Raw genomic sequence first — 22,540 nt, forward strand, 5'->3', positions numbered from 1 at the left:
AATAAAATATTCATAATTAAATTAAAAATTATTTAAAAATATCGGAAAACATACATATACACATAATCATTTAATTAAATTAATAATTTACAAGAATCAAAATTAGTTAGTTTGGTAAATTTATTATTATTACAATTATATTTACAATCCTCCTGCAAATAGGCAACCTACATGGTAAACACGCGTTAGGAGGCAGTGTTGCATACTCTCCGACGTTCAGTTGTATATCGATATTTCGATATTGCGATTGAATCTATATATATATCGATATTAGTATCGATATATTTTTCTCTATCCTGCGCGGACATTGTTGCATATATATATAAATGTGTGTGTAGCATGTATCGTTGGCAATGCATTTAATTTGTGATACATATATTGACTAAATTGACATTATGGCTAGTCCACGTACTCGGCAAATTTTAAATCAACTTAAAGTCAAAAATGAAAATAACGTAAGACATTAATTACCAATTAAATTTGATCAAAATGCTTTACGATTGTCTACTATCATTTTATTCTTTAGAGGTGTTTCGAGTGTGGTACACATAATCCACAATGGGCTTCAGTTACATATGGCATCTGGATATGCCTTGAATGCTCAGGAAAGCACAGAGGACTTGGAGTTCATTTATCATTTGTACGATCTATTTCTATGGACAAATGGAAAGAAATAGAATTAGAAAAAATGAAAGTTGGTGGTAATAAACTAGCACGAGAGTTCTTCGAAGCTCAACCTGATTGGGATTACTCTATGTCTATTTCTCAAAAATATAATACTAAAGCAGCTGCCTTGTACAGGGATAAGGTCAATAATACCATTTACATTCTATATTATTATTATTAATCTCTTGAGTGCTATGAGTGCATATATGCATTTAGTATTAGTTGTCAGCGTAAACTATAGATGCATATATGCATTTGTCGATATGAATGCAAAGAATGCAATGTTAGTTTATGGGTGTTAATAATTGTTTCAAGTTTTGTCGCACCTGAATTATGCTGGAAAGAAACTTTCTAGCATTATTTCATCTGGGAGAAAAACAATTATAATTTGTTATTAGTTATGCCAAGTATAATTGATCAATGGAACTAGCGCTAGCAATAATGCATTCCATCCCTACAAAGTGCTTTAGCCAAGAGTATTCACCACTCAAAGGGTTAATTATATTTAAATGAATTTGTTAATTTGTAGATTGTTACATTAGCGCAAGGAAATTCTTGGAGTCCTACCGAATCCAAAGTAACCGTATTTCAATCCCAACAACAATCGGAACAACAAGATCAATCTGCTTATCAAAATGATATAACTGCCAGTTATCAGAATGCTAATTCTCCTGCCATTAAAGCTCAAACTGAATCTTTCTTTGCTAGAAGACAAAGCGAAAATGCTAATCGTCCAGAGTGAGTAATTCTTAGCTTTTCTTGAAATTTTGTTCTTATTCTACTTATTTTGTAGAAATATACCGCCCAATCAAGGAGGTAAATACAGTGGATTTGGTTTTCAAATGGAAACGCCTCCTAAGAGTATGTCTCAAGAATTCTTTGACAATGCTGTATCGTCTTTAAGCAGTGTGAGATAATTTTATATTGTTAAAATTAATTTCAACATATGTATCTTTACATATTACTTATCAAATTTTCATAAGTATTCAAAAAGTTGTCTTTGTAGGGTTGGCAATTATTTTCTTCTAATGCGTCCAAAATAGCGTCTAAAGCTACTGAAAATGCCATTAAAATTGGAGAACTTGCAGCATCCAAGGTTAATATTTCATTAAATATTTCATTATTATTATTTTACTAAGTTCAACGAATAAATGAAAGTAATTACTAGGTAGGAGATTTGGGAAGGAAAGGTTGGGGCGATATTGGTGGTATGAATACAGCAGAACAAAGTCAATATAGCATCGGAGAGCACTATCAAAGCTCGCCAAATGCTTACCAAAATAATATTGACAAACAATCAGGTTCTAATGAAAAATCATCTTTAATAACTAGCCCTAGCACAAAGTAAGTATGTCATTAAATACATCATTTAACAAATTTATATACATGCACATAGAAAAATAAAAAATAAATTAAATCTGTCTCAGGAGTCCGACTACTTATCCAAGTTCAGATAATTCTAATTGGAATTGGGGCGATGAATCAGAACAATCGAACGATACATCAATGGATGTAAACTTCCCTTCAAAAAGTTAAAAGTAGGAAATTAATAGCACTTTAAAAGTGTCATTTATCTCTATCTTCTATGCAGATTAATGGAATTCGGAATCTACAAATAATTTCACAGGGTGAAATTCAAAAATAAAAATAAAAAGAAAGCTAATTGTATTATCTTGTAAAAATTATTTTATCAAAATTAATAGTATTTAATTATTTCTTGCATTTATTATAAAAAGCATTAGGACTCTAGTATTGAATATAAAGTATAATTTATTCTCTTATAAATTCACATCTTTATAAATGTGTAACGTATTACTTGCCGATATATGCACACGTATATATAGATATATACTCATTTTCCAGTAAATGTATCTGCTACGTATAATTAATTTTAACGATATTTTATGATAATAGATACGCAATATTAATTAACATAGTTGTTTCATTGTAATCGCCAAATGAATCACTTACATATGTAATCTATAAAAAAAAGAAATTGTACAGCAGCAATGGAAGTGAAATAATAATGTTCTATAAAAATGTTTATAATAGTTATAAAATATATATTATAAAATTACAGTTATTAAAAATAATTTATTTTATTATAAGTTAAGAAGGCGTTAACCTAAATTAATGCAGTTGTTATCACACTACAGAGAAGAGACACCAGTGATTATCATAAATGTGTGATGCTGAACTCTTAATGAAAATCGATGCATTACAGATATGTGGCAATGATAGTGAATATGTTAACAGGATTTAGTTATATTAAAATTACATTAGAAGTAAATATGTACAAATTCAAGATACTTTTCAATATCGTGTTTTTTTTTTTTTTTTCATATTATTTACTAGTAGCTTTTCTGTAAAATAAAAAAGCAATTAAATAAATTTAATACAAATTTCAATAGAAATATATAAAATTATAATATATTGATCTAAAAAAACTACTTACTTGCTCGGATAAGTTTTTATATTTCTGTTTTCGTTGAGAAGTTTTTTTAGATGTAATATAATTTCGTCTTGTTGAGGTGTAGTTGTAATTCTATTGTCTATTACTTTAAAAGCTTTATAAAGTATATCTTGATTCGGTTTTGAAAGCTTGATATTTTTCATGTTACAGGACAACTTATAAAGATAACGATAAATTTCTCTGAAAAGAAGAAAAGAATATAACTGTTTTAACAGATAGGATCCTAAAGAATAATTAAGTGAAATATAATAATTATTATATATAGAATTTACCTATAGTCACATATCCTGTTGTCAGAAGAATTTTTTTCGAACAGAGATATAAAAAGTAATACTTGCCGGATTAATGTATTTTTCTTTTTAATTAGTTTATGTTCGATCCAATCATTTATTAAAGGTGTATTTTTCTTTAAGATCTTGGATTTACTTTTTAAATTATTTATCGTATCTTTAATATCATCTTGAGATTTATTAGAGAGAAATGTAGATATAGCAGCTATATTTTTATGCCCATAAAGTTTAAGACTTTTTAATAATAAAAATTTTTCATGTTTAGTCCAATTAGATTTAAATGCAGAACTGCATGCAGAATTCTTATTAACTGTATCGTTACTCATTATAAATAGTCAATCATAAATATTTTGTTCGTATATAACTTAAATATAGGTTACCCATTACTATACCAAGGTATACTGAAAAATATTTTTATTCTCACTTGTTATATATATTAAAGAACTTTTTCGCAAGACTTCGGCGTAGGAAACTTTAGAAAATTAAATTTTAATGGTAAAATAAATGAAGACAAAAATATCCCTAGTCAAATTGTAAACAAGGAAAATATTGTTAGCACTTACGACATATATATTTTATATTATTATTAATAAACAATCGCAATATTAACATAACATTTTTTGAAAAAAACCTCTTTTACTTGTAACAAATAAAACTTAACTAATTTTAAAGTTAGTTTTCAAGAAAACGCAAATGAATGAACATTTAGGTATAAAACCACAATCATTTTCGATCGATTGCAACACTCAATAAAAATAATTAATTACAACATTCGAGAATTGCATTAATTTGATATTAAAGATGAAAAAATAAAGAAAAAAATGTATTTATACTTGAATGAAATTATTATTATATGAATTGGAAAGAAAGAAGAAGGAAAAAAAAGGAAATTATCGTTAAAATATTACATGATCACATTAGTGAATATAAGCGTGCGCAATCGATATGCGCAATAGAATTATAACAAGTTGCGTATGCGCAATGTAGTCAGGGGATATGGACTGCAGTAGGGAAGAATACTTTGGTAGTCTTTCCTCACTTAACCGGCCATGATGTTAAGCGCCGTATCGAGGGCAGCCGCTGGGGCTTTAAGGGCCGTCAAACCCACCCTTTTTCAAAATGAAGTTGCTAAAGTAGCTGGTGCCGTATCAGTGGACAGTAAGTAGATTATAGTTTATTATGTATACTTCATTATTCCACATAGAAAATTCTGATAACGTGTAACATCCCTTTTTCCGCTGTCTCCACTGTAACTTTTCTACAGAAGAAACTATCCGTTTTAAATATATGTTTTAAATATTTATTCTGTTTCCTTTGTTAAAGAATAAAGAATAAGAAAGTTTCGACCTAAGAAATCGCTTTTGAAATTGTCATTTACGAATATCTTTAAATGTGCTTTCTGTCCTAATGATTATATAATTGTATTATTCGAACGGATCAGTAAGATACTATTGTAACCAATATGGCGATTATATAGTCTGTCGAATTATTCTCGCAAGGTAATACTTTTTCAATTTATTATACATCGAAAATATTGAATAATTACGAAATATGCGATTTTTTAAATCCCATTCTTAAATCTCCGAAAATATTTCCTACACTCGTTTTATTTTTATCTAATGACAAGTAAAGTATTTTTCATTCATTAAAATTTAGAGTCATGTCTAAAACTTTACAGAAGAATAGAATACGAATTATTAATCATTGATTGTAATACTCAAAGAAAACTATATAAATCATTTTATCTGAAAAAATACTTCATATATTTTATATTATGTAACAACATTTTCATAAGTGTTATGTAGTCCACTTCTATTGTTTAGACATCAGACTGATTTATAAATTTATTATATTAATCAATAATAAATACAATTTATTCAATACTTTTCGTTTCTAATATTAGACAAATTGATTTTATTTTTAGAGAAAAACTATGCCAAAGCAGCATCAGCAAAAGGTGCTCAAGGTAAAGTTGTTGCTGTCATTGGTGCCGTTGTGGATGTACAATTCGATGATGCTCTTCCACCTATTCTCAATGCATTGGAAGTACAGAACAGAAGCCCCAGGCTAGTACTGGAAGTAGCCCAACATCTTGGTGAAAATACTGTGCGCACCATTGCTATGGATGGTATGTGTATCATAGTTGAAATAAATAACCAATATTTCAAAATATATTAGCAAATATATTAAATAATCTTGTGAAATGTTATTTTTATATAACTGTCCTATTGTAATATATTTATAGGTACCGAAGGTTTGGTACGTGGTCAGAGTGTTTTGGACTCTGGTTACCCCATTCGTATTCCTGTTGGTGCTGAAACTCTGGGCCGTATTATTAATGTAATTGGTGAACCCATTGACGAACGTGGTCCCATTGGTACTGATAAGTTAGCTCCTATTCACGCAGATGCACCTGAATTTGTAGAAATGTCTGTAGAACAAGAAATTTTAGTAACTGGAATTAAAGTCGTAGATTTACTTGCTCCTTATGCCAAAGGAGGAAAGATTGGTAAGATTTAAATAATAATTGTAATCCTGAATATACTATAGTTCTATTTATACTGTTGCTTATCATTTTGGTTTGTTTTTAAATAAAGGTCTATTTGGTGGTGCCGGTGTTGGTAAAACTGTGCTTATTATGGAGCTTATTAACAACGTTGCTAAAGCTCATGGTGGTTACTCTGTATTTGCTGGTGTAGGAGAAAGAACGCGTGAGGGCAATGACTTATATCATGAAATGATTGAATCCGGTGTTATTTCCTTAAAGGATAAAACTTCTAAGGTAGCACTTGTATATGGTCAAATGAACGAACCACCAGGCGCTCGTGCTCGTGTAGCTTTAACTGGTTTGACTGTAGCCGAATATTTCCGCGATCAAGAAGGACAGGATGTACTATTATTCATTGACAACATTTTTAGGTTCACACAAGCTGGTTCAGAGGTACACTATTATTAGTTAAATCAAATGTAAATATATAATTCAAATAATACTTTAATATGTTTTCTTAAAGCTTGTTAATATTATTAAGTTTTATATTTTCTTTTATATTTTTATTTATAGGTATCAGCTTTGTTGGGTCGTATTCCATCAGCTGTAGGTTATCAACCAACCTTGGCAACTGACATGGGTACCATGCAGGAACGTATTACTACAACCAAAAAGGGATCTATTACTTCCGTACAAGCTATTTACGTACCTGCCGATGATTTAACAGATCCTGCTCCTGCTACTACCTTTGCTCATTTAGATGCGACCACTGTACTGTCGCGTGCTATTGCTGAGCTTGGTAATAACTTTTTTTCATAACAACTCATTTATCAAATTTTACATCTAGATAATTTCGAATGATTTTAATTATCTATAAATAGGTATCTACCCAGCTGTGGATCCGTTGGATTCGACATCTCGTATTATGGATCCCAACATTATCGGCGCTGAACATTATAATATCGCTCGTGGTGTACAAAAGATTTTACAGGATTACAAATCCCTTCAAGATATCATTGCTATTTTAGGTATGGATGAGTTGTCAGAAGAAGATAAGCTTACTGTCGCACGAGCCCGTAAGATTCAAAGGTTCTTATCTCAACCTTTCCAGGTAAGAATTATCTCATTTTTTATTTTTATTTATTTTGTGTATTGAGAGAAATTATTTCATTGATAAAATATATTGTTAAATAGGTCGCCGAAGTGTTCACCGGTCATGCTGGCAAGTTAGTACCATTACAAGAAACCATTAAAGGATTCCAAAAGATTTTAGGTGGAGAATACGATCACCTGCCGGAAGTTGCATTCTATATGGTGGGTCCGATCGAAGAAGTAGTAGCTAAAGCTGAAACATTAGCGAAACAATAAATTGTATTTGTTAAAAGTCACGCCATAAACGTACCATAATAAGTCTATGAGAAAAATCATCAAACGATTAATCGTTAATATTTTATTTGTGGTAAATAATATAAACATTCTTGCAAAAAGAACGATAGTTCATATTTTAAAACATTGTTTAGTTTTACTTTCTGAAGTAAAATATAATTATCGAAATATACTATAAATATATATAATGTAATAAAACTTCACATTTACAAAATTGTTAAACTTTAATGAACGTAATAAGTAAACAGAAATTTTATACAATTCGCGCCAATGTAAATTTCGTTTTTTTAAAATTTCCTCATTTATACTTAATCGCAGTGATCGTATTGTCGATAACATATACAATTTTATAGTATATGTTAGATATAAATAAAAACGATTTAAAAATAATAAACCCTTGTAAGATAACTTTGAACAAAACTATGAGACAACTCATAATTTGTTCATTAATTTTTTTCTTTTCATTTTATTTTTATGTAATACAAAAATATATAAAAATATTTATTTACAATAATGCAACACATTTGATTGTTATAAAAACACTGTAGGAATTTGTAAGTGCTTTGAGTATGAAAATTAACTTAGTATTTGAAATCTAATATAGGCCTTTCTAATTTGTATACATCTTTTAGAACCTAAAAAATAATCAATTAGTTTTATAGATTCAAAAATAACTTTTCATTGGTATATGTTATAATTAGATTAATAATAATAATTACTTTCCACTGCTCCATATTTATAGACATGACATTTTGAATATTCACATGTGTACCAGCCTGTTTCCTTTGTAATATCATTTCTTTGGAACAAAGTTGAATTACAAGTATTCCTCTATCATCTATAATAACAAAATAGTATAAATAACTTAATTATATGCTCATCAAAACCTCAAATTTATAATTACCTTTAACTAATTTAATGATACCATCTCTAACAAGAAACGAAACATATAACATATTTTCTATCGTTTTACCAAAATCATTTGGATGTAAAATTAAGCCAAAAAAGTCCAACGGTTTTTCATTATTTTTGTAATAATATTTTATAAATTTCTTTATTTTATCTACCGTTTCCTCTATGCTTTCCTCATCCTTGTTAGCAAGTACCACGTTTTCTGGTGATTTCATCACAGCTTGAACTTTGTTAACCATTACTTTTCTATGAACTACTTTTTTTTCTAACGGTGCTAATGAACCTAAAAGTATATAAATAACCTAGCTTATAAATTACTTATATTTATATTTAGTAAGAATTAAATTTATAATTATAGCTTATAAATTACCTAGCAAAGTTGTATAGTCAGGTACTCTTTTAATATGTTTAGTTATTTCTGTTTCTAAAACAGACCAATCTTGATTTTCTAATAACGTATCTGGGAGTTTAAGCATGTGGTGTAACTGAAAACATATAAATATATCAATCATTGTATTCTTCATACTATACATCTACTTAGCAAATTTAATTAAATTTCTTTGCACTATAACAATATGTGAAACTTATGGTGAATCTTAAGAGCCAAATAAAAGCAATACCAAATACAGCATGCAGCTTTATGCCTTAAATCATAATGCGAGGGGATTAAATGCTTACGATTTTAGTAGAAAAATCTATGGGATTGTATGAACTGATATTTTGTGTTAAAGATTTAGTACATTGGGTTAAAATTTTAGACGATATATTGATTGCTTTGGAATCAAAAAATATTTCCTCCTGATTCTTCACTGCAAGATAAAAATTGTTTTTTTTAGTAAAAAAAATATTTGTCTCAATGAGATAAATTATTGTATAAAACAAAATATAATACTTTTTTCATAGACCGTTGTTTCCAGAACAGCGGTATTTCCTTCCTTCATAACTTCTTCCAAAGTTCTAAGATCATTTACATCCAAGTGTTCATTTCTTTCTTCTGAAGAAAGAAAAAAAATGAGATAATATTAACATTTAATTAAAATTAATCATAATATTACTTACGAAGAGACAATGCGCAGGACAAAGTTTTCCATAAAACTTTTTTTCTTTCATTAGGTGATCGAATTGTTGAAGACATCTCAGATTCCGACATTTTTCTGTTCGTTATTTTATACGAAAATAGAAACTTTTTAAATATTTTTTTGTATTAATTATTCTAAGCCTGAAAAATTATTACAGATGTAAACATTTTGTATTTGTGTATGGAAATTTAAGAATATATCAATAAATACTATGATAAGAACCTTTCTTGTATCAACACAATTAGTTTAATAACGAATATTATTACTAGTAATTAAAAAAAAATTATAAAGATTTATAATTAATAATCATAACACTAGAGAATGAGATAAACAAGTGGTAAACTTAACCTTCTACGAATTTCATGGAACTAGGATCTAGCAATAAGCATAAAACTTAGTGATTCTAGGTTAGGTCAAATCGATTTTTCGATATTAAAACTAAAAATCGATTAATTTATTTACTCATTTATTTAAATTGAAATTAATAAAAAAAAATACAATTGAATAGAAATAAACCTGCTAGATAATAATTTTCATCTGAATTTGAGTTTCATTGATTCGTTGCATTTATTCCTTATTCTCGAATTGTTTTCAGTGGTGAAAAAAAAATTATGAATGGAAAAACATCAATAAATTTAATAATTTTTATTAATTAATAAAATGTGTGAATAGTTAAAATGTGAAATATTATTTAAATTGAATACTCGTCCATTTTATTTTCTATTTATGAAAGATATATCTAACTGCAAAATACGAAGTTCAGAAAAGCAGGTGGGCTTGCTTGGATGGTGTCAAAACGTGTCTGCAAAGTTTGACAGTTCATCGTACGCGTTAGAAGTTGTCCTCGAGAATAGAAATAAAGAAATATATGATGGAAGAGAATAACGTTAAAGTAATATGTTTGAAAAGAAATCTTAATAGAATAATAATAATAATAAAATCAATTAATGAAACATTAATAAGACATATTTTTTAACGAATTAAACTTTCAGACCGATCAGAACAATCAAGATGACTCAGATTCTGAGATAGATGAGGTTGAGCCTAGGCTTAAATATGTTAGAATGCGAAATGATTTGCAACATATTTTACAAAATGATGCCGCCAGTTGTATAGCTGTCCACCCTAAGGTAAAGATATTATTTTTCTAATATTTGTTATCTATAAAAATGTTATCTATTGAGATTAAGAGGTTAACTATGCGTCATAATAAATATTTTAGTTTCTTTGTTTGGGATCGCATTGGGGTATGATACATCTATTGGATCATCAGGGCAATAACATACAATCTAAAAGTCTTCAAGCACATACAGTCGCTGTCAATCAAATTTCCATAGATCACAATGGTGATTTTATTGCATCTTGCAGCGATGATGGCAAAGTATTTATTTACGGTTTGTACAGTGCTGAAAATAATCACAATTTAAATCTTGGTAGGCTCGTCAAGAGTATCGCTATTGATCCTAACTATTATAAAAGCGGTAGCGGAAGGAAATTTATTACAGGTATTGTTGATTATTTATTCTGTTAACCCCTTGTCCTATGATTTGAATGTGCAGTGCTGCGTGCCTTATTCAGTGCTATATTTGGTGCGTTTTGTATTTGGTTTGTCAAATTTGTCGCCACGAGTAAGATCTGTGTTTTTCATGCTTAGACTCTAAAGCCTATCACGAGTCATACACTTTTATAGTCCAAGGGGTTGATAAAAGTATTTCATTGTGTATAGCGTTGTGAGATATGTTATGTTGATTTTTTGTTTTTAGGAGATGATAAACTGATTTTATATGAAAAAACATTTTTATCCAGAATAAAGCCAACTGTTCTCTCTGAAGCGATAGGTGGAGTAAGGTCTGTAGCATGGGCCGGCCAATTTATCGCTTGGGCATCAGACACGGGTGTTAGGGTTTATGATTTAAATGCTAGATGTTCGTTAGGTCTCATTAAGTGGACTAAAACAGATGAGTAAGTAATATATTCTAAATGAATTAATTTACAATCTATATATAAAGATATTATTTCAGAAATGTTTTCAATACCATGTTTCATGTAGAGCGCTACCAGAACACTATAGATGTAATCTTCGTTGGTCAGATGATCGAACATTACTGATCGGATGGGTGGATATAGTGCGTATCTGCCAGATAAAAAAGAGATCGATGCAAGAAATGGTTAATAGAGATTTACCTGAATTCGTAGTTGATCCAGGTAAATTGTTTATTATTTACATTTGTTTGATTAAAAAATATTTCCAAATTTATATCTTATAATACGATTTCGATTTCAGTTTCAACGTTTCAAGTGGATTTTTATATATCTGGTATCGCCCCTTTAGACAATCAATTGATATTATTAGGATGTTTAAAAGAATTAGATAAAGATAGTAAAAGTCAAAGACCAACTTTGCACATTGTTGAACCAAAGTGCGAAGATTTCTCTGTGATTTGTGCTAATTCATTGACTTTAAGAGGCTATAAAGAGTACAGCTGTAATGACTATCATTTAGATTGTTTGACTAGCGAAAATAGGTGAGAAATATTCTATAACATGTTTATCTTATAGAGCATGATTAATTATTTATTATAAAAATAACAGAAATATTTTACATATTTAGGTATTTTATTGTAAGTCCGAAAGACGTAGTTGTAGCGAGTTTGTATGATTGCGATGACAGGGTTGAATGGTTAATAAGTCATGGAAAATTTGAACAAGCGTTAGAAGCTGTTAGTGCTAGTAATGGAAAAGAATGTAAACGACATACTTTAGTTGACGTGGGTCGTGTATATTTAGATCATCTGTTGGCTCATGAAAAGTACGACGAGGCTGGAAAATTATGCCTAAAAGTTTTAGGCCGGGATAAAAAACTATGGGAAGAAGAGGTTGGTTATTTTAAAAGATAACAAAATTTTGGTCACGCGTTTATTATTACAAATATTTTTTATCTTAATAGGTTTATAAATTTGCAATGGTTCATCAACTGAGATCTATTTCTTCTTATCTTCCAAGAGGTGATGTAAGTCTAGATCCATTAATTTACGAAATGGTTTTATACGAATATTTAAAAATGGATCCAGATGGTTTTCTCGAGTTAGTTAAAGAATGGTCGCCAACATTATACACGGTAGCAGCTGTCGTGAACGGTGTTTTGGAGCATCTATTAGTTCACAAACAACGACAAAATGTTCTTTTGGAAGCATTAGCGATTTTATATATTCATGATGGGAAATATGATAAAGCGTTGGCGATGTATTTAAAACTAAGACACAAGGATGTCTTTCATTTAATACAAAAATATCAACTGTATAATTCTGTATATGATATGATAGAAGAATTAATGGATTCGGATGCGGAACGTGCAATACAATTTCTTTTGAAAAAAGATAACGATCAATTTAGAGTGCCACCTGAAATAGTTGTTCGTAAATTGCAACAAAAACATCTTTACTTATATATGGTATATATAATAAGAATGACAAATAATTCAAGATTAGAAATTCTAATATAATTATGTAATTTGAAAATTATTGCTTTATAGTATCTAGACGCTTTAGATAAAATAGACACAAAAGATTCCAAAGGGAAATATCACGGATTACTGGTACAACTTTATGCGGAATACTCCAGAGATAAACTACTTCCACTTTTACGTCGTTCCGATAATTATTTAATACAAGAAGCATTAGATATTTGTAGTCAACGAAAGTTTTATCCAGAGATGGTATATCTTTTAGGAAGAATAGGCAATATATCCGAAGCTTTGGCTCTTATGACTAGAGAATTAGACGATATGGAAAGTGCTATTGCTTTTTGTCAAGAGCACGACGATGAAGAATTATGGAATGATTTAGTTAATTATTCGTTGGACAAACCAAGTAAATAATAACTTGCGGTATATCTTAAATGAATACATTTTCTCAAGTTTATTTAACATTATGTAGACTTTCTTATCTTTCAGAGGCTATCACATTTCTTCTACAAAACATTGGAACGTACGTTGATCCTAGACTGATGGTACAGAGAATAAATCCATCATTAGAAATACCTGGATTAAAAAAAGCTTTAGTTAAAATGATGTGTGATTATAATCTGCAAGTGTCTATACAAGAAGGATGCAAGAAAATTTTATCTAATGATTATTTTAATCTTCACGAGAGATTGGTTCGTTGTCATCAGAAAGGTATACTTATAAACGGTATGTACTTTGGTCGATAAATCATAAATTTTTATACAAAATATTTGTATTTGTTATTATTATTATTATTAAGTTTTAATCAATCTTTATTTTCGATTCATATATTCATTTAGATGATCAATTGTGCGGAGCGTGCCATAGAAAGATTATTATGGGAGGTACGAACGATAAATATATTTTCTTTAAAGTAATTAGAAATATATTTGTTATAATTGTAAGCATAACCCAAACACGTACAGATATCTGTGAAAAGTTTGAATGGTTCTAATTGGAATTTTTATTGCAGAATCCAAAAATTTAGTAATATTTTATTGTAAGCATTCATTCCACGAGGACTGTTTACCAAACTTCAAATTAGTAGTATGTAACATTATTGCATATTAACTTTAACCGTTTGAGTCCCAGTAGTCTTTAGAAACATCGTATCAACAAATACCAAGCAATATGACTAATTACAATGCAATTACATGTCGCATTTCAATAATGTAGCACTTTTTGACAAGTAATCTGTACAGCTCTGTTTTTGCTGTTTGTGGAATTCGAACGGTTAATATCTCTTCTTAAAAATTACGTAATATTTTCATTGTTATTCATTGTTTTAGGAAAATTGTGTAATTTGTAATTCACAAAAAGAAACATCACCAGGTAGGAAATGATACAGGTAAGATCTTACAAACAACATTGTACATTGTTTCAATTATAGATTGTTATAAGCAAGATACACTCATACAGCTTAGGGAGATGTTAGTTTGTTTTAATAGTACATTCATTTTTCTTGCTTATTACTGTCATTGTTTATATTTATTTGATTTAATTGCTTTACGTAATTTTCAAATATTTGGTTTATTGCAAATTAATTTATAAATCATAATCATCATAGCAATAAAGTAATTCTCTTTTTATCAATTAATATATATGATAAATACAAAAATAATATATTTCTTAATTTATATAAACTAATGCAAGACGAGAAAGATAAATTACAACGTAGATTTCATTTCACATATACGAAAATAATTTTATGAATTTTAAAAATTTTATTTAGTTATTTTTATACTTTATTATTTTCATTTGTATTCTCTGTTGAAATATGAAGATTTAATACGGATATGTTACTGTCGTTACTTTTTTTTTTGATATAAGATATATCATTTGAGCACAGCGAATCAGTCAAACAATCAGAACTTATTGATTCATCGAACAATTGATTTTGCTGTAAATACGTAATGAAAATAATTATTGTATATTTTTCTACCATTTTAAAAGTATATCTAATAATAAGAAAAAAATACTTGATCAACCATCCTACAAGTCATGCACAAATGATCAAAATCGCACATATTTGCACGCCTATATTCCATTTGTTGTGTAGGTATAGCGATCTTTGAAATTTCATCCGTTGAAATAAAATCCTGAATTTCTGGACATATGGAAAATGCCTTAAAATATTGTATCGTAAAATCTACCACGTGGAGAGGTTTTACTGCAAAAATAATAAAAACAATTTATCGAGAGGCATGAGATAAGTATATCAGTAAATCTCTTTGTATAATTGTATAATATAAATAATAATTAATTAATTAATTAATGTAAAAATACATTCTATATCGAATAATATAAAGATTTTATTGTATTTTATATATATATATATATTATATATATATTCTTGTATAGACTGAATTATTCTTGATATTACCATGGATAAATTAAATTATTAATATGTAAGTTAGCTTACCTATTAACAAAGTTTGTGTATAGTCGGCTATTAAATGTTTTACTTCAACGTGATCAGTTAAATACTCAATGAATTTTGTTACTTCGTTACGCTGTAAAATAACGATCAATCATTATACATATTTGTTTAATCAATTGTCTAATATACATTGATAATGTAATTTATACTTTTTCGTCTAAATATTTAGAAAACATTTCCATATCCTCCATCCAATAATCATTTCGTATCGCTATTCTAAGTTTTCTATTCATTTGCTTTTCACTTTCTAAAGATTCGCTTTTTAGCACGTAAGATGTTGATGACCAATTGTGTTCTAATATTTTTCCTTTCGGAGATAAATATGTTTTCATATTTTCTACACTTCCATTTTCATTTTCTATTATACGTTCAATCGTGTATGCTTTCACATGATTCTTATATATTTTCATGTATTCTGCAGGAATGCACTTCTATATTGGGAAATTAAAGTTAATATTTAATTAGTAAAGAAAATTGTGTGTGAATAAACAAGGTAAATAAATATAAATATATAAATATATATAAACCATGTAGAACTAAAACTATATATAATAATATATATTATTTCTAACATATTGGCATGTAGCGATATTTCCATCAATCGTTATGTTTCCAAATGTTAAAATTCCATTGTAATTAATAATCGAAAGATATCTCATAAGTAATAAATTTGTCCCTTCACTTAGTAGTTTTATATTCTGTGAATATATTAAATTTTTATAATTCTTAACTCTGTTACATTGATACGTTTGAGTTGTTTTTATGTAATAACTATCGCCTTGAATTCCCATAAATAATGTTTTTTCATTTAAGCTATTTTTATAATAAACGTACCTGGGAAATCAATTCTCTTTTTATCATAATAATAAAACAGGAAACATGATAATAGTTGAATTAGAGATAAACTAACTCAGTCCTTTTTTCTTCCAGACAATTGAATTGATTTGTTGCTGAACAGATGACTTTTGATCCACAATAATAATCATCAATATTCATGCAGAATTTTGTATTAATTAAAAAGTCATATTTTAGAGGACCGATAGTCTCTATGGAAATGCTACAATTTCCAATTGATTCTGTCTGCGTTATTATTTTATCTTTGAGACAAATCAACAAAGTTTCTTTAAAGCACAATACTGCTAGTTTGCTATGATCTAACAAAATATAAATAACAAGAGATTTAATTTTCTAATTAATATTTTTTTTCTATATTATATATCTAATTGTATATTATTAACAAAGCGTTTCTATGTAAAATAAATCTTATTTAATTTCACGTATATAAATGTATATGCAAATAAATATTTTACAATTATATATAACATACAAAAAAAGAAAAGTTTTAATTTACCAATGTGAAATTTGGGAATCCATTTCAGTAGATCAGAAGATTGATTAAATGAATCAGCCATTGAGGCAAAAGTAAACTAAATTAGCACTAATTTATATTATATAATGTTACGAACGAAATTATTTTTGTATATGTAAGTATACATTTTACATGCTTGAGATGAGAGGCGAAGTGTTGCTAGGTGAGAAAACAAAACAGAAACGAGAAGAGAGCTAAAAAGAAAAGAAAGAAAAAGGGACGATCAAGAATAATAACTTGTATATATAAATAGGCAGGTAGCTGTGTTAATAATTATTTACATAATATTGATATTCGCAATTTTATTTTCTGTTTAATTGATTACTCATCTTTAGTTGTACATCTGTGGTTATCAGTTATTTTAATAAAGCGTTTATTTAATTAGCAAACAAACCGTAACAATAGTTTATCTTAAAACAAATTATGTTAACAAAATTTCAACAGTTTTTAAAATTTGAAATTGGAAGGTATGAATGGTTGCTCTTTCCCGTCAAATTATTCAAATCTTTACACGTTGATATACACGATCGTAGCGTTAATTATTCATTTTAGTCATTTGAATTATTATAGAATATTATTATAGAATATTACTCTAAAATATTATTATTCATATATTATAATTGAAATTATTTTATTTTATTTTATTAATAGCTTGTCATGACTCATGTAGTAGTTCATCATCTTAATTTAGGCGGAATATACAAAATATAGAGCACATACAAAACACTGTCAAGTATTTCAAAAGCAAAGTAAAGAATTTCATTTGGAGATATTAATTAATTTGATGAAATAATTAATATATATATATATTTTGATACGTAAAAAATGGAGAATTTTAATCAAGAATACATCGCATCGATTCCACATAAAAATGAATTGCGTTGTATTATTTGTGAAATTGATATTGAAAAAATTCCGAACTTTTCGATTAAATCTAACTATCATTGGCAAATTTTAAAATGCCGGTAAAATTGATCATATTTAATTAAATTATGAAAGTAAACTTACACCATTTTTGTAATAAGTGGTACAATTATTATATTTAAAATTATTTAATCCATGTATGTAAACGATTATATTTTAGAATGATAATTCAAATGATTAAAGAAGTAATTGTATCGCCAATGTTTGGAACAACTGGTTTAATATACATCATCGCCTCAAAGGAATTTATTGAAAGCGATAAATTGAAAACACATTTAAAAAATTTGAATATTTTAGTAAATTCTCTATATATTTATTTATACTTTATTTCTATAATAATATATTTAATTAACTTATTTTTATAAGTTTGCAGAACCACAAACAGTTTCGATAGACGTATACACAAAATGTCTCAATTACACTATACAATGTAAAATTGTACCATTATGGAATAAAGTTGGGCAATATTATGTTCACAAAATGAAATTTCATGTATTAATGGAAGAGTTTAATGCGTTAAAACTAAAAATCATTATAAATGGTACTGCATTAAATATGATTATTATTATTATTATTAAGTTTTAATATATGATTAATTGCGCACATAAAGAATACAAAATTTCAGATGAAAATACACGATTACACTTCTATCCGATAAAGATCAAAATACCATATATACAATTGGAAAACTTAGGTTTATTAGGTTCATTAATAACAAAATTCCAAGCAAATGATAATGGTATTATCGATTTAAGTAAATATTGCAAGTCGGTGTACATATTGCCTAGGTATTCATTTATCTATTTCATTAAACATTTATATATATATGTATTTTTTGTAAATATAATTAATACTATTTTCAATTAGTATGAAAACAGTGAGGCTGGTATCTGTATCTAAAAATATTCCTTCTAATTGTCCTTTTGCAAATTATAATGAACTACGCAAATATTGGATAGATATGGTATTTATATGATTTCTGTATCGTTATTTTATTTACTTTTATAAAAGTAAATTAATATTTATAATATTATGAATATTATATTTAAATAATATTTGTATTTTTAGAATGGCTATTATTTACCCGAAACAGAAGATGGTATAATATATTACGAAGTAAAATTCCATGCATCTAAAGGCGATAATTTTATATATCCCAGTATATGCGTGGTAGAAGGACCTTTTCAATATATCCCTTGCAAAGATGGAAATAGTATCATTTCACATTTTATTCATGATTTATGTAATACATTTAACAAAGTATGTGACAAACAGTTGTATATATACAATAGTAACAAAGAAATAAATCATCGATTAAATTTGTCAGACGAGGTACTTAAAATTAAACAAGTTAATTTCATACTTACTATATTACTTAAATAATTTAACATGTTTTCGTGATTATTTAGTTGAATACAAGTAAAGTGAATATTCCAAATAAAAATGTGGATATGATTGATAAAAATTGTAGTCAACAATTAGGGCCTACGATTAGATACGAATGTGGTATTTCTATAAATTTCAGTTAATTGAAATATTTTGTATTAAAACTTCTTACTGTCATATCTAATATTCATGTAATATTAATGTTGCTATTTTATATTATTAATCTAGACAGATCTAACAGAACCACGACTCCGTTAAGTGTTAAGAAATTAAATGACGGAGAAAATTATCTTAATTATTTGGAAAGATCTGAACAATTAATGAATTTTAATAGAAATAAACAAATAAGTCAACCCTCTTTGAGTACTCCTCTGAAGAAAACAAAAACTTTAAATGACGAGAACAAAGTGCAAGTAGTTGATGAAAATACTTCCTCATTTTTTAAGGAAATAAACTTATTGTTGAATCAGAATATGCTTTATAAAGTAATTACTTTAATTATTATAATTATCAATTAGTATTAATCCAACATTTTTTTAAATAAGAAAAAAATAATTTAATAAAAATATTTTCCATTCGAGCAATCTCAAATGAAGGATAATACATTTGCTGACACAACATTAAAACAAAAATTATTTAACGCGATGTGTACTACCAAATTTGTGAGTATATTTTAGAAATTCTATTTAATAAACTTAAGTTTATAATATAATATAATCGAAGTTTTTATTTTCAGGGAAAAAACATTGATGTTGAAACTTTAGCAAAAAATAACAAGTTGGGTGAAGTATCCAATGTTATTTTAAGCGATTGGTTGTACAAACACTCGATTCCACATAACAGACAAGCAAAAAAGGCTGACTTAATTGAAAAAGTATTAGAAAAAGTAAGAAGTACGAAAAAATATATATAATTTATAATAAAACATATATATATATATGTATATATTTTTTTGTTTTCTTGTTCTGTAAACGGGTTTAATTTAACATCAACAACAACAACAATTTCTTTTGACTCAATATCATTTTACGTGGTTTTTATTCGTACAATAATAAATAAACATAAAAATCTACGTTCCTTCCACAAATGTTGCTTAAGATTCATTTACATCTACATTATTCAGTAATTAGTTGGAAAAAGATCTGCTATTCTTCTAAGTTAAAATATTAGTCGATTTAATTATATTTGAAAAAGGAACGCGATCATTAATTTAAATTCATACTTATTTGCTCTTTTTTGGTTTTTCATAATATATCATTGAACGATGACTGAATGCAATCATCAAGTCAATTAAAATGAAAGCATTTATCTTTTAGAATTCTAATGGAATTTTTTCAAGAATAAAGCTCTTTCTTTCTTTTCTTTTTTTAATATAGAAAATTGTATATCAAACACAGATAAAAGATAGAAAAAAGAACAAAGATTTGGTACAGTCATAGTTTAGGTCATTAATTTAATTCAATAATTAACAATAATGATAAATATTTATAAAGAATTTCTTTTATAAAAAAACATTTATAAAGAATATTTATCATTATTATCAGTTATTGTGCTAATATAATAATTAAATTTTATATGGATACATATATCATTGGAAATACTAAATACTATTTTTGTTGTTGTTTGTTTTTTTATGTTATTAGTGGCAAATAATCGAAACCTTATAAATTGTTTCAATATCCTTAAATTAATATTATTACGCTAATTTATTCAACATACGTGTGTTTTTTTTTCCCTTATATATCTAACATTACAAATTTCAATTTAATTGTTACGCACCATCGTCAGGAAATTTACCATTTTGTGGGACGCAATAAGAGTTTTTTAGATTATAAGTTTGTAAGAGTTTCTCAATTTTTGACAATTACTTTTTCCATTCAAAATTATAATATCGCTTGAATGGAAATTATGCGCACTACATATTGTCTTAGGTCCCTCGTTCTTCAATCAATTTATATATACAAAAGTTAAGCACATAATAATGCTATTTCAACTAGATTTTAACATCAATACATGCTTAGGCGCGTGAGGCACAAAAGCTATGTGTGTGTGTGTGTTACGTGATGTGTAAGTTTTGTGTGTAGGTGTAAGTATGTTTATTCATTTATTATCTTATACACAAAATTGGCATATTTTCTAACTGAAAGGTCGCTTGATGATAAATGCCGATGAAGATAAGATAAGACATAATAAAATTATATAATTATAATCATTTTTTTATCATTTCTCTCTTAAACTGTAAATTCAATAAAATAACTATTTATACGTAGAATATTAATAATATTAGATAAACATATAGCTGTTATTTCAATAAATAAATATATTTAACGTATCATCTAAAGCGCACGCGTTCTTGCAATCATCGTTAGAATATTCAGAATGCAAAATCTTGACATATTCTTAGCATTTCTTTACTTTAGATAAGAAACCGCAAGAGAGGTTTATTTTATTTATATTATTAAAAGTCATATTAATATAAAGTTCTTATCATTAATGGCATACAAATTATATATCGTTACAACAAACTGAATAATTTTAATATTTTGTAGGCACGCATGATCATTGTCGTGATTATAAATCTGATTATTTATTATTATTTCAAAATAGGTCCAGCCGTATCAAGCTACACGGACGGCATAAGAAGAAATCGAGGACCAGTATAATATACACGTAGTGTGTATTATTATCATCAGAGTATGTTGATACAGAACGATTAGGTATATAATTTTTAATAAGAAAAAAAATATCTCTCTGGTTTTTGTTCCTGACGATAGCGCGAAAGGAAGAAAGGGGACGGTGGTGTCAGGTTGGCTCGGTTTGTGGATATAAATGAATTTAACTTGTATCTATCATTGCACTACATATAAAACAAAAACAACCAAAAAATTTAAACAATTTTACAGTTTACCGTAATATTTCTTATACATTTTTCTACCATTTAATATATTTTTTAAGCAAACCGTATTGGATATATTTAAGGAAAATTGTTAAATCAAACAAATCTGCCTATTTTTCTCTCTTGTACTAGAAAAAGATAAAAGCAAAATATTTGTTTTATACACGTCACTGAAAATAAAAAAAAGATCATTTTAATAAAATATAAAAAACTAGAAACAAAAGGACAAACCAAAGCAATAAATAAATAAATAAATAAATGATCAATTTGTACATTTTATTCGTTAATATAAAAGAGTAAAATGTAAAGGAAATGTAAAATGAAAATAATGCCGACACACTGATTGACGAATATATTAAATATAACGATTAATATTTATATGCAAAAAAAGAAAATATAATAAAATGACTGGAAAATAAATTATTGGCATATGTTTAGACACGCATCTAAAATTGTTTAAAAGTATGATCGTAAAGTTATAGTACTGATTAATAATGTACAATTTAAATAGAAATATGTACTTGAAATAGCGTTAATATTTTCTCAAATACTTGAAAAACGTTAAAATGATGCTATAATAATCGTAACGACAGAAATAGAAACAATAGCGATTGTAGCAAAAGTTGCCGATACCAATAATAGTATTAATAACAATAACAATAATAAAATAGCAGCAATAATAATAATAATAGTAGCTGCAGTGATAATAATTAAAATGACGATTATTAG

The 22,540-nt window shown here is 27.2% G+C and overlaps 6 protein-coding genes across 11 annotated transcripts; 3 read left to right on the forward strand and 3 right to left on the reverse strand.

The window, feature by feature from the left end:
• Nucleotides 1-308: 308 nt before the first annotated feature.
• LOC106784307 (ADP-ribosylation factor GTPase-activating protein 1) lies at nucleotides 309-2,598 on the forward strand. Its single transcript, XM_014743694.1, has 7 exons — nucleotides 309-455; nucleotides 527-808; nucleotides 1,196-1,404; nucleotides 1,460-1,574; nucleotides 1,673-1,762; nucleotides 1,835-2,010; nucleotides 2,094-2,598. The coding sequence occupies exons 1-7, from the start codon at nucleotides 396-398 to the stop codon at nucleotides 2,200-2,202; spliced, it is 1,041 nt and encodes a 346-aa protein (XP_014599180.1). The 5' UTR covers nucleotides 309-395; the 3' UTR covers nucleotides 2,203-2,598.
• Nucleotides 2,372-4,247, reverse strand: LOC106784309. Of its 2 annotated transcripts, none has more exons than XM_014743700.1 (3): nucleotides 3,478-4,247; nucleotides 3,122-3,319; nucleotides 2,372-3,029 (listed from the first exon to the last, which is right to left on the reverse strand). In XM_014743700.1, exons 1-3 carry the CDS (start codon nucleotides 3,753-3,755, stop codon nucleotides 3,011-3,013), a joined length of 495 nt encoding a protein of 164 aa, XP_014599186.1. In that variant the 5' UTR covers nucleotides 3,756-4,247; the 3' UTR covers nucleotides 2,372-3,010. The 2 variants fall into 2 exon arrangements, with proteins under 2 accessions (XP_014599186.1, XP_014599185.1); XM_014743699.1 differs by having other exon boundaries at nucleotides 3,412-4,096.
• Nucleotides 4,248-4,427: 180 nt separating this feature from the next.
• On the forward strand, nucleotides 4,428-7,564 carry LOC106784306 (ATP synthase subunit beta, mitochondrial). The gene is made up of 7 exons (XM_014743693.1): nucleotides 4,428-4,587; nucleotides 5,354-5,557; nucleotides 5,675-5,938; nucleotides 6,027-6,370; nucleotides 6,491-6,716; nucleotides 6,799-7,028; nucleotides 7,112-7,564. The coding sequence occupies exons 1-7, from the start codon at nucleotides 4,479-4,481 to the stop codon at nucleotides 7,283-7,285; spliced, it is 1,551 nt and encodes a 516-aa protein (XP_014599179.1). The 5' UTR covers nucleotides 4,428-4,478; the 3' UTR covers nucleotides 7,286-7,564.
• On the reverse strand, nucleotides 7,497-9,915 carry LOC106784308 (non-structural maintenance of chromosomes element 4 homolog A). Of its 3 annotated transcripts, none has more exons than XM_014743697.1 (8): nucleotides 9,811-9,915; nucleotides 9,275-9,434; nucleotides 9,108-9,209; nucleotides 8,894-9,024; nucleotides 8,586-8,700; nucleotides 8,208-8,498; nucleotides 8,023-8,141; nucleotides 7,497-7,938 (listed from the first exon to the last, which is right to left on the reverse strand). In XM_014743697.1, the coding sequence occupies exons 2-8, from the start codon at nucleotides 9,363-9,365 to the stop codon at nucleotides 7,885-7,887; spliced, it is 903 nt and encodes a 300-aa protein (XP_014599183.1). In that variant the 5' UTR covers nucleotides 9,366-9,434; nucleotides 9,811-9,915; the 3' UTR covers nucleotides 7,497-7,884. The 3 variants fall into 3 exon arrangements, with proteins under 3 accessions (XP_014599183.1, XP_014599184.1, XP_014599182.1); XM_014743698.1 differs by lacking the exon at nucleotides 9,811-9,915 and adding an exon at nucleotides 9,643-9,708; XM_014743696.1 differs by lacking the exon at nucleotides 9,811-9,915 and adding an exon at nucleotides 9,517-9,690.
• A 120-nt stretch (nucleotides 9,916-10,035) lies between these two features.
• On the forward strand, nucleotides 10,036-16,575 carry LOC106784305 (vacuolar protein sorting-associated protein 41 homolog). 3 transcript variants are annotated; one of them, XR_001381406.1, is made up of 15 exons: nucleotides 10,036-10,186; nucleotides 10,287-10,424; nucleotides 10,517-10,799; nucleotides 11,058-11,256; nucleotides 11,345-11,499; nucleotides 11,579-11,819; nucleotides 11,906-12,170; nucleotides 12,242-12,745; nucleotides 12,827-13,163; nucleotides 13,247-13,483; nucleotides 13,597-13,641; nucleotides 13,770-13,843; nucleotides 14,086-14,144; nucleotides 15,658-15,729; nucleotides 16,167-16,575. XR_001381406.1 is itself a non-coding variant. In XM_014743692.1 (14 exons), the coding sequence occupies exons 1-13, from the start codon at nucleotides 10,163-10,165 to the stop codon at nucleotides 14,137-14,139; spliced, it is 2,556 nt and encodes an 851-aa protein (XP_014599178.1). In that variant the 5' UTR covers nucleotides 10,036-10,162; the 3' UTR covers nucleotides 14,140-14,144; nucleotides 16,167-16,252. The 3 variants fall into 3 exon arrangements, 2 of the variants coding, with proteins under 2 accessions (XP_014599178.1, XP_014599177.1); XM_014743692.1 differs by lacking the exon at nucleotides 15,658-15,729 and having other exon boundaries at nucleotides 16,167-16,252; XM_014743691.1 differs by lacking the exons at nucleotides 15,658-15,729; nucleotides 16,167-16,575 and adding an exon at nucleotides 14,856-15,019.
• On the reverse strand, nucleotides 14,857-16,648 carry LOC106784253 (ciliogenesis-associated TTC17-interacting protein-like; the record flags this gene model as incomplete). Its single annotated transcript, XM_014743589.1, has 6 exons — nucleotides 16,588-16,648; nucleotides 16,147-16,414; nucleotides 15,809-16,070; nucleotides 15,386-15,667; nucleotides 15,219-15,309; nucleotides 14,857-14,966 (listed from the first exon to the last, which is right to left on the reverse strand). Coding segments are annotated over exons 1-6 (1,074 nt in total), but the record flags the coding sequence as incomplete, so codon positions are not given.
• Nucleotides 16,649-22,540: the final 5,892 nt, after the last annotated feature.

This window comes from Polistes canadensis, unplaced genomic scaffold, assembly GCF_001313835.1.
Source record: "Polistes canadensis isolate GaletaPanama2010 unplaced genomic scaffold, ASM131383v1 scaffold_33, whole genome shotgun sequence".
Classification (NCBI taxonomy): Eukaryota; Metazoa; Arthropoda; class Insecta; order Hymenoptera; family Vespidae; genus Polistes; species Polistes canadensis.

Coding starts and splice junctions, on each gene's coding strand:
- LOC106784306 (XM_014743693.1), top strand. CDS start 4,479: ATGATGTTAAGCGCCGTATCGAGGGCAGCCGCTGGGGCTTTAAGGGCC. Junction 5,558..5,674: donor GCGCACCATTGCTATGGATG/GTATGTGTATCA, acceptor ATATATTTATAG/GTACCGAAGGTTTGGTACGT. Junction 5,939..6,026: donor TGCCAAAGGAGGAAAGATTG/GTAAGATTTAAA, acceptor TTTTAAATAAAG/GTCTATTTGGTGGTGCCGGT.
- LOC106784308 (XM_014743697.1), bottom strand. CDS start 9,365: ATGTCGGAATCTGAGATGTCTTCAACAATTCGATCACCTAATGAAAGA. Junction 9,210..9,274: donor GTCCTGCGCATTGTCTCTTC/GTAAGTAATATT, acceptor TTCTTTCTTCAG/AAGAAAGAAATGAACACTTG. Junction 8,701..8,893: donor TAGATTTTTCTACTAAAATC/GTAAGCATTTAA, acceptor ATATGTTTTCAG/TTACACCACATGCTTAAACT.
- LOC106784307 (XM_014743694.1), top strand. CDS start 396: ATGGCTAGTCCACGTACTCGGCAAATTTTAAATCAACTTAAAGTCAAA. Junction 456..526: donor AAGTCAAAAATGAAAATAAC/GTAAGACATTAA, acceptor TTTATTCTTTAG/AGGTGTTTCGAGTGTGGTAC. Junction 809..1,195: donor CTGCCTTGTACAGGGATAAG/GTCAATAATACC, acceptor GTTAATTTGTAG/ATTGTTACATTAGCGCAAGG.
- LOC106784305 (XM_014743692.1), top strand. CDS start 10,163: ATGATGGAAGAGAATAACGTTAAA. Junction 12,171..12,241: donor AAAAACTATGGGAAGAAGAG/GTTGGTTATTTT, acceptor TTATCTTAATAG/GTTTATAAATTTGCAATGGT. Junction 13,844..14,085: donor TACCAAACTTCAAATTAGTA/GTATGTAACATT, acceptor TCATTGTTTTAG/GAAAATTGTGTAATTTGTAA.
- LOC106784309 (XM_014743699.1), bottom strand. CDS start 3,755: ATGAGTAACGATACAGTTAATAAGAATTCTGCATGCAGTTCTGCATTT. Junction 3,320..3,411: donor AACAGGATATGTGACTATAG/GTAAATTCTATA, acceptor TCTTCTTTTCAG/AGAAATTTATCGTTATCTTT.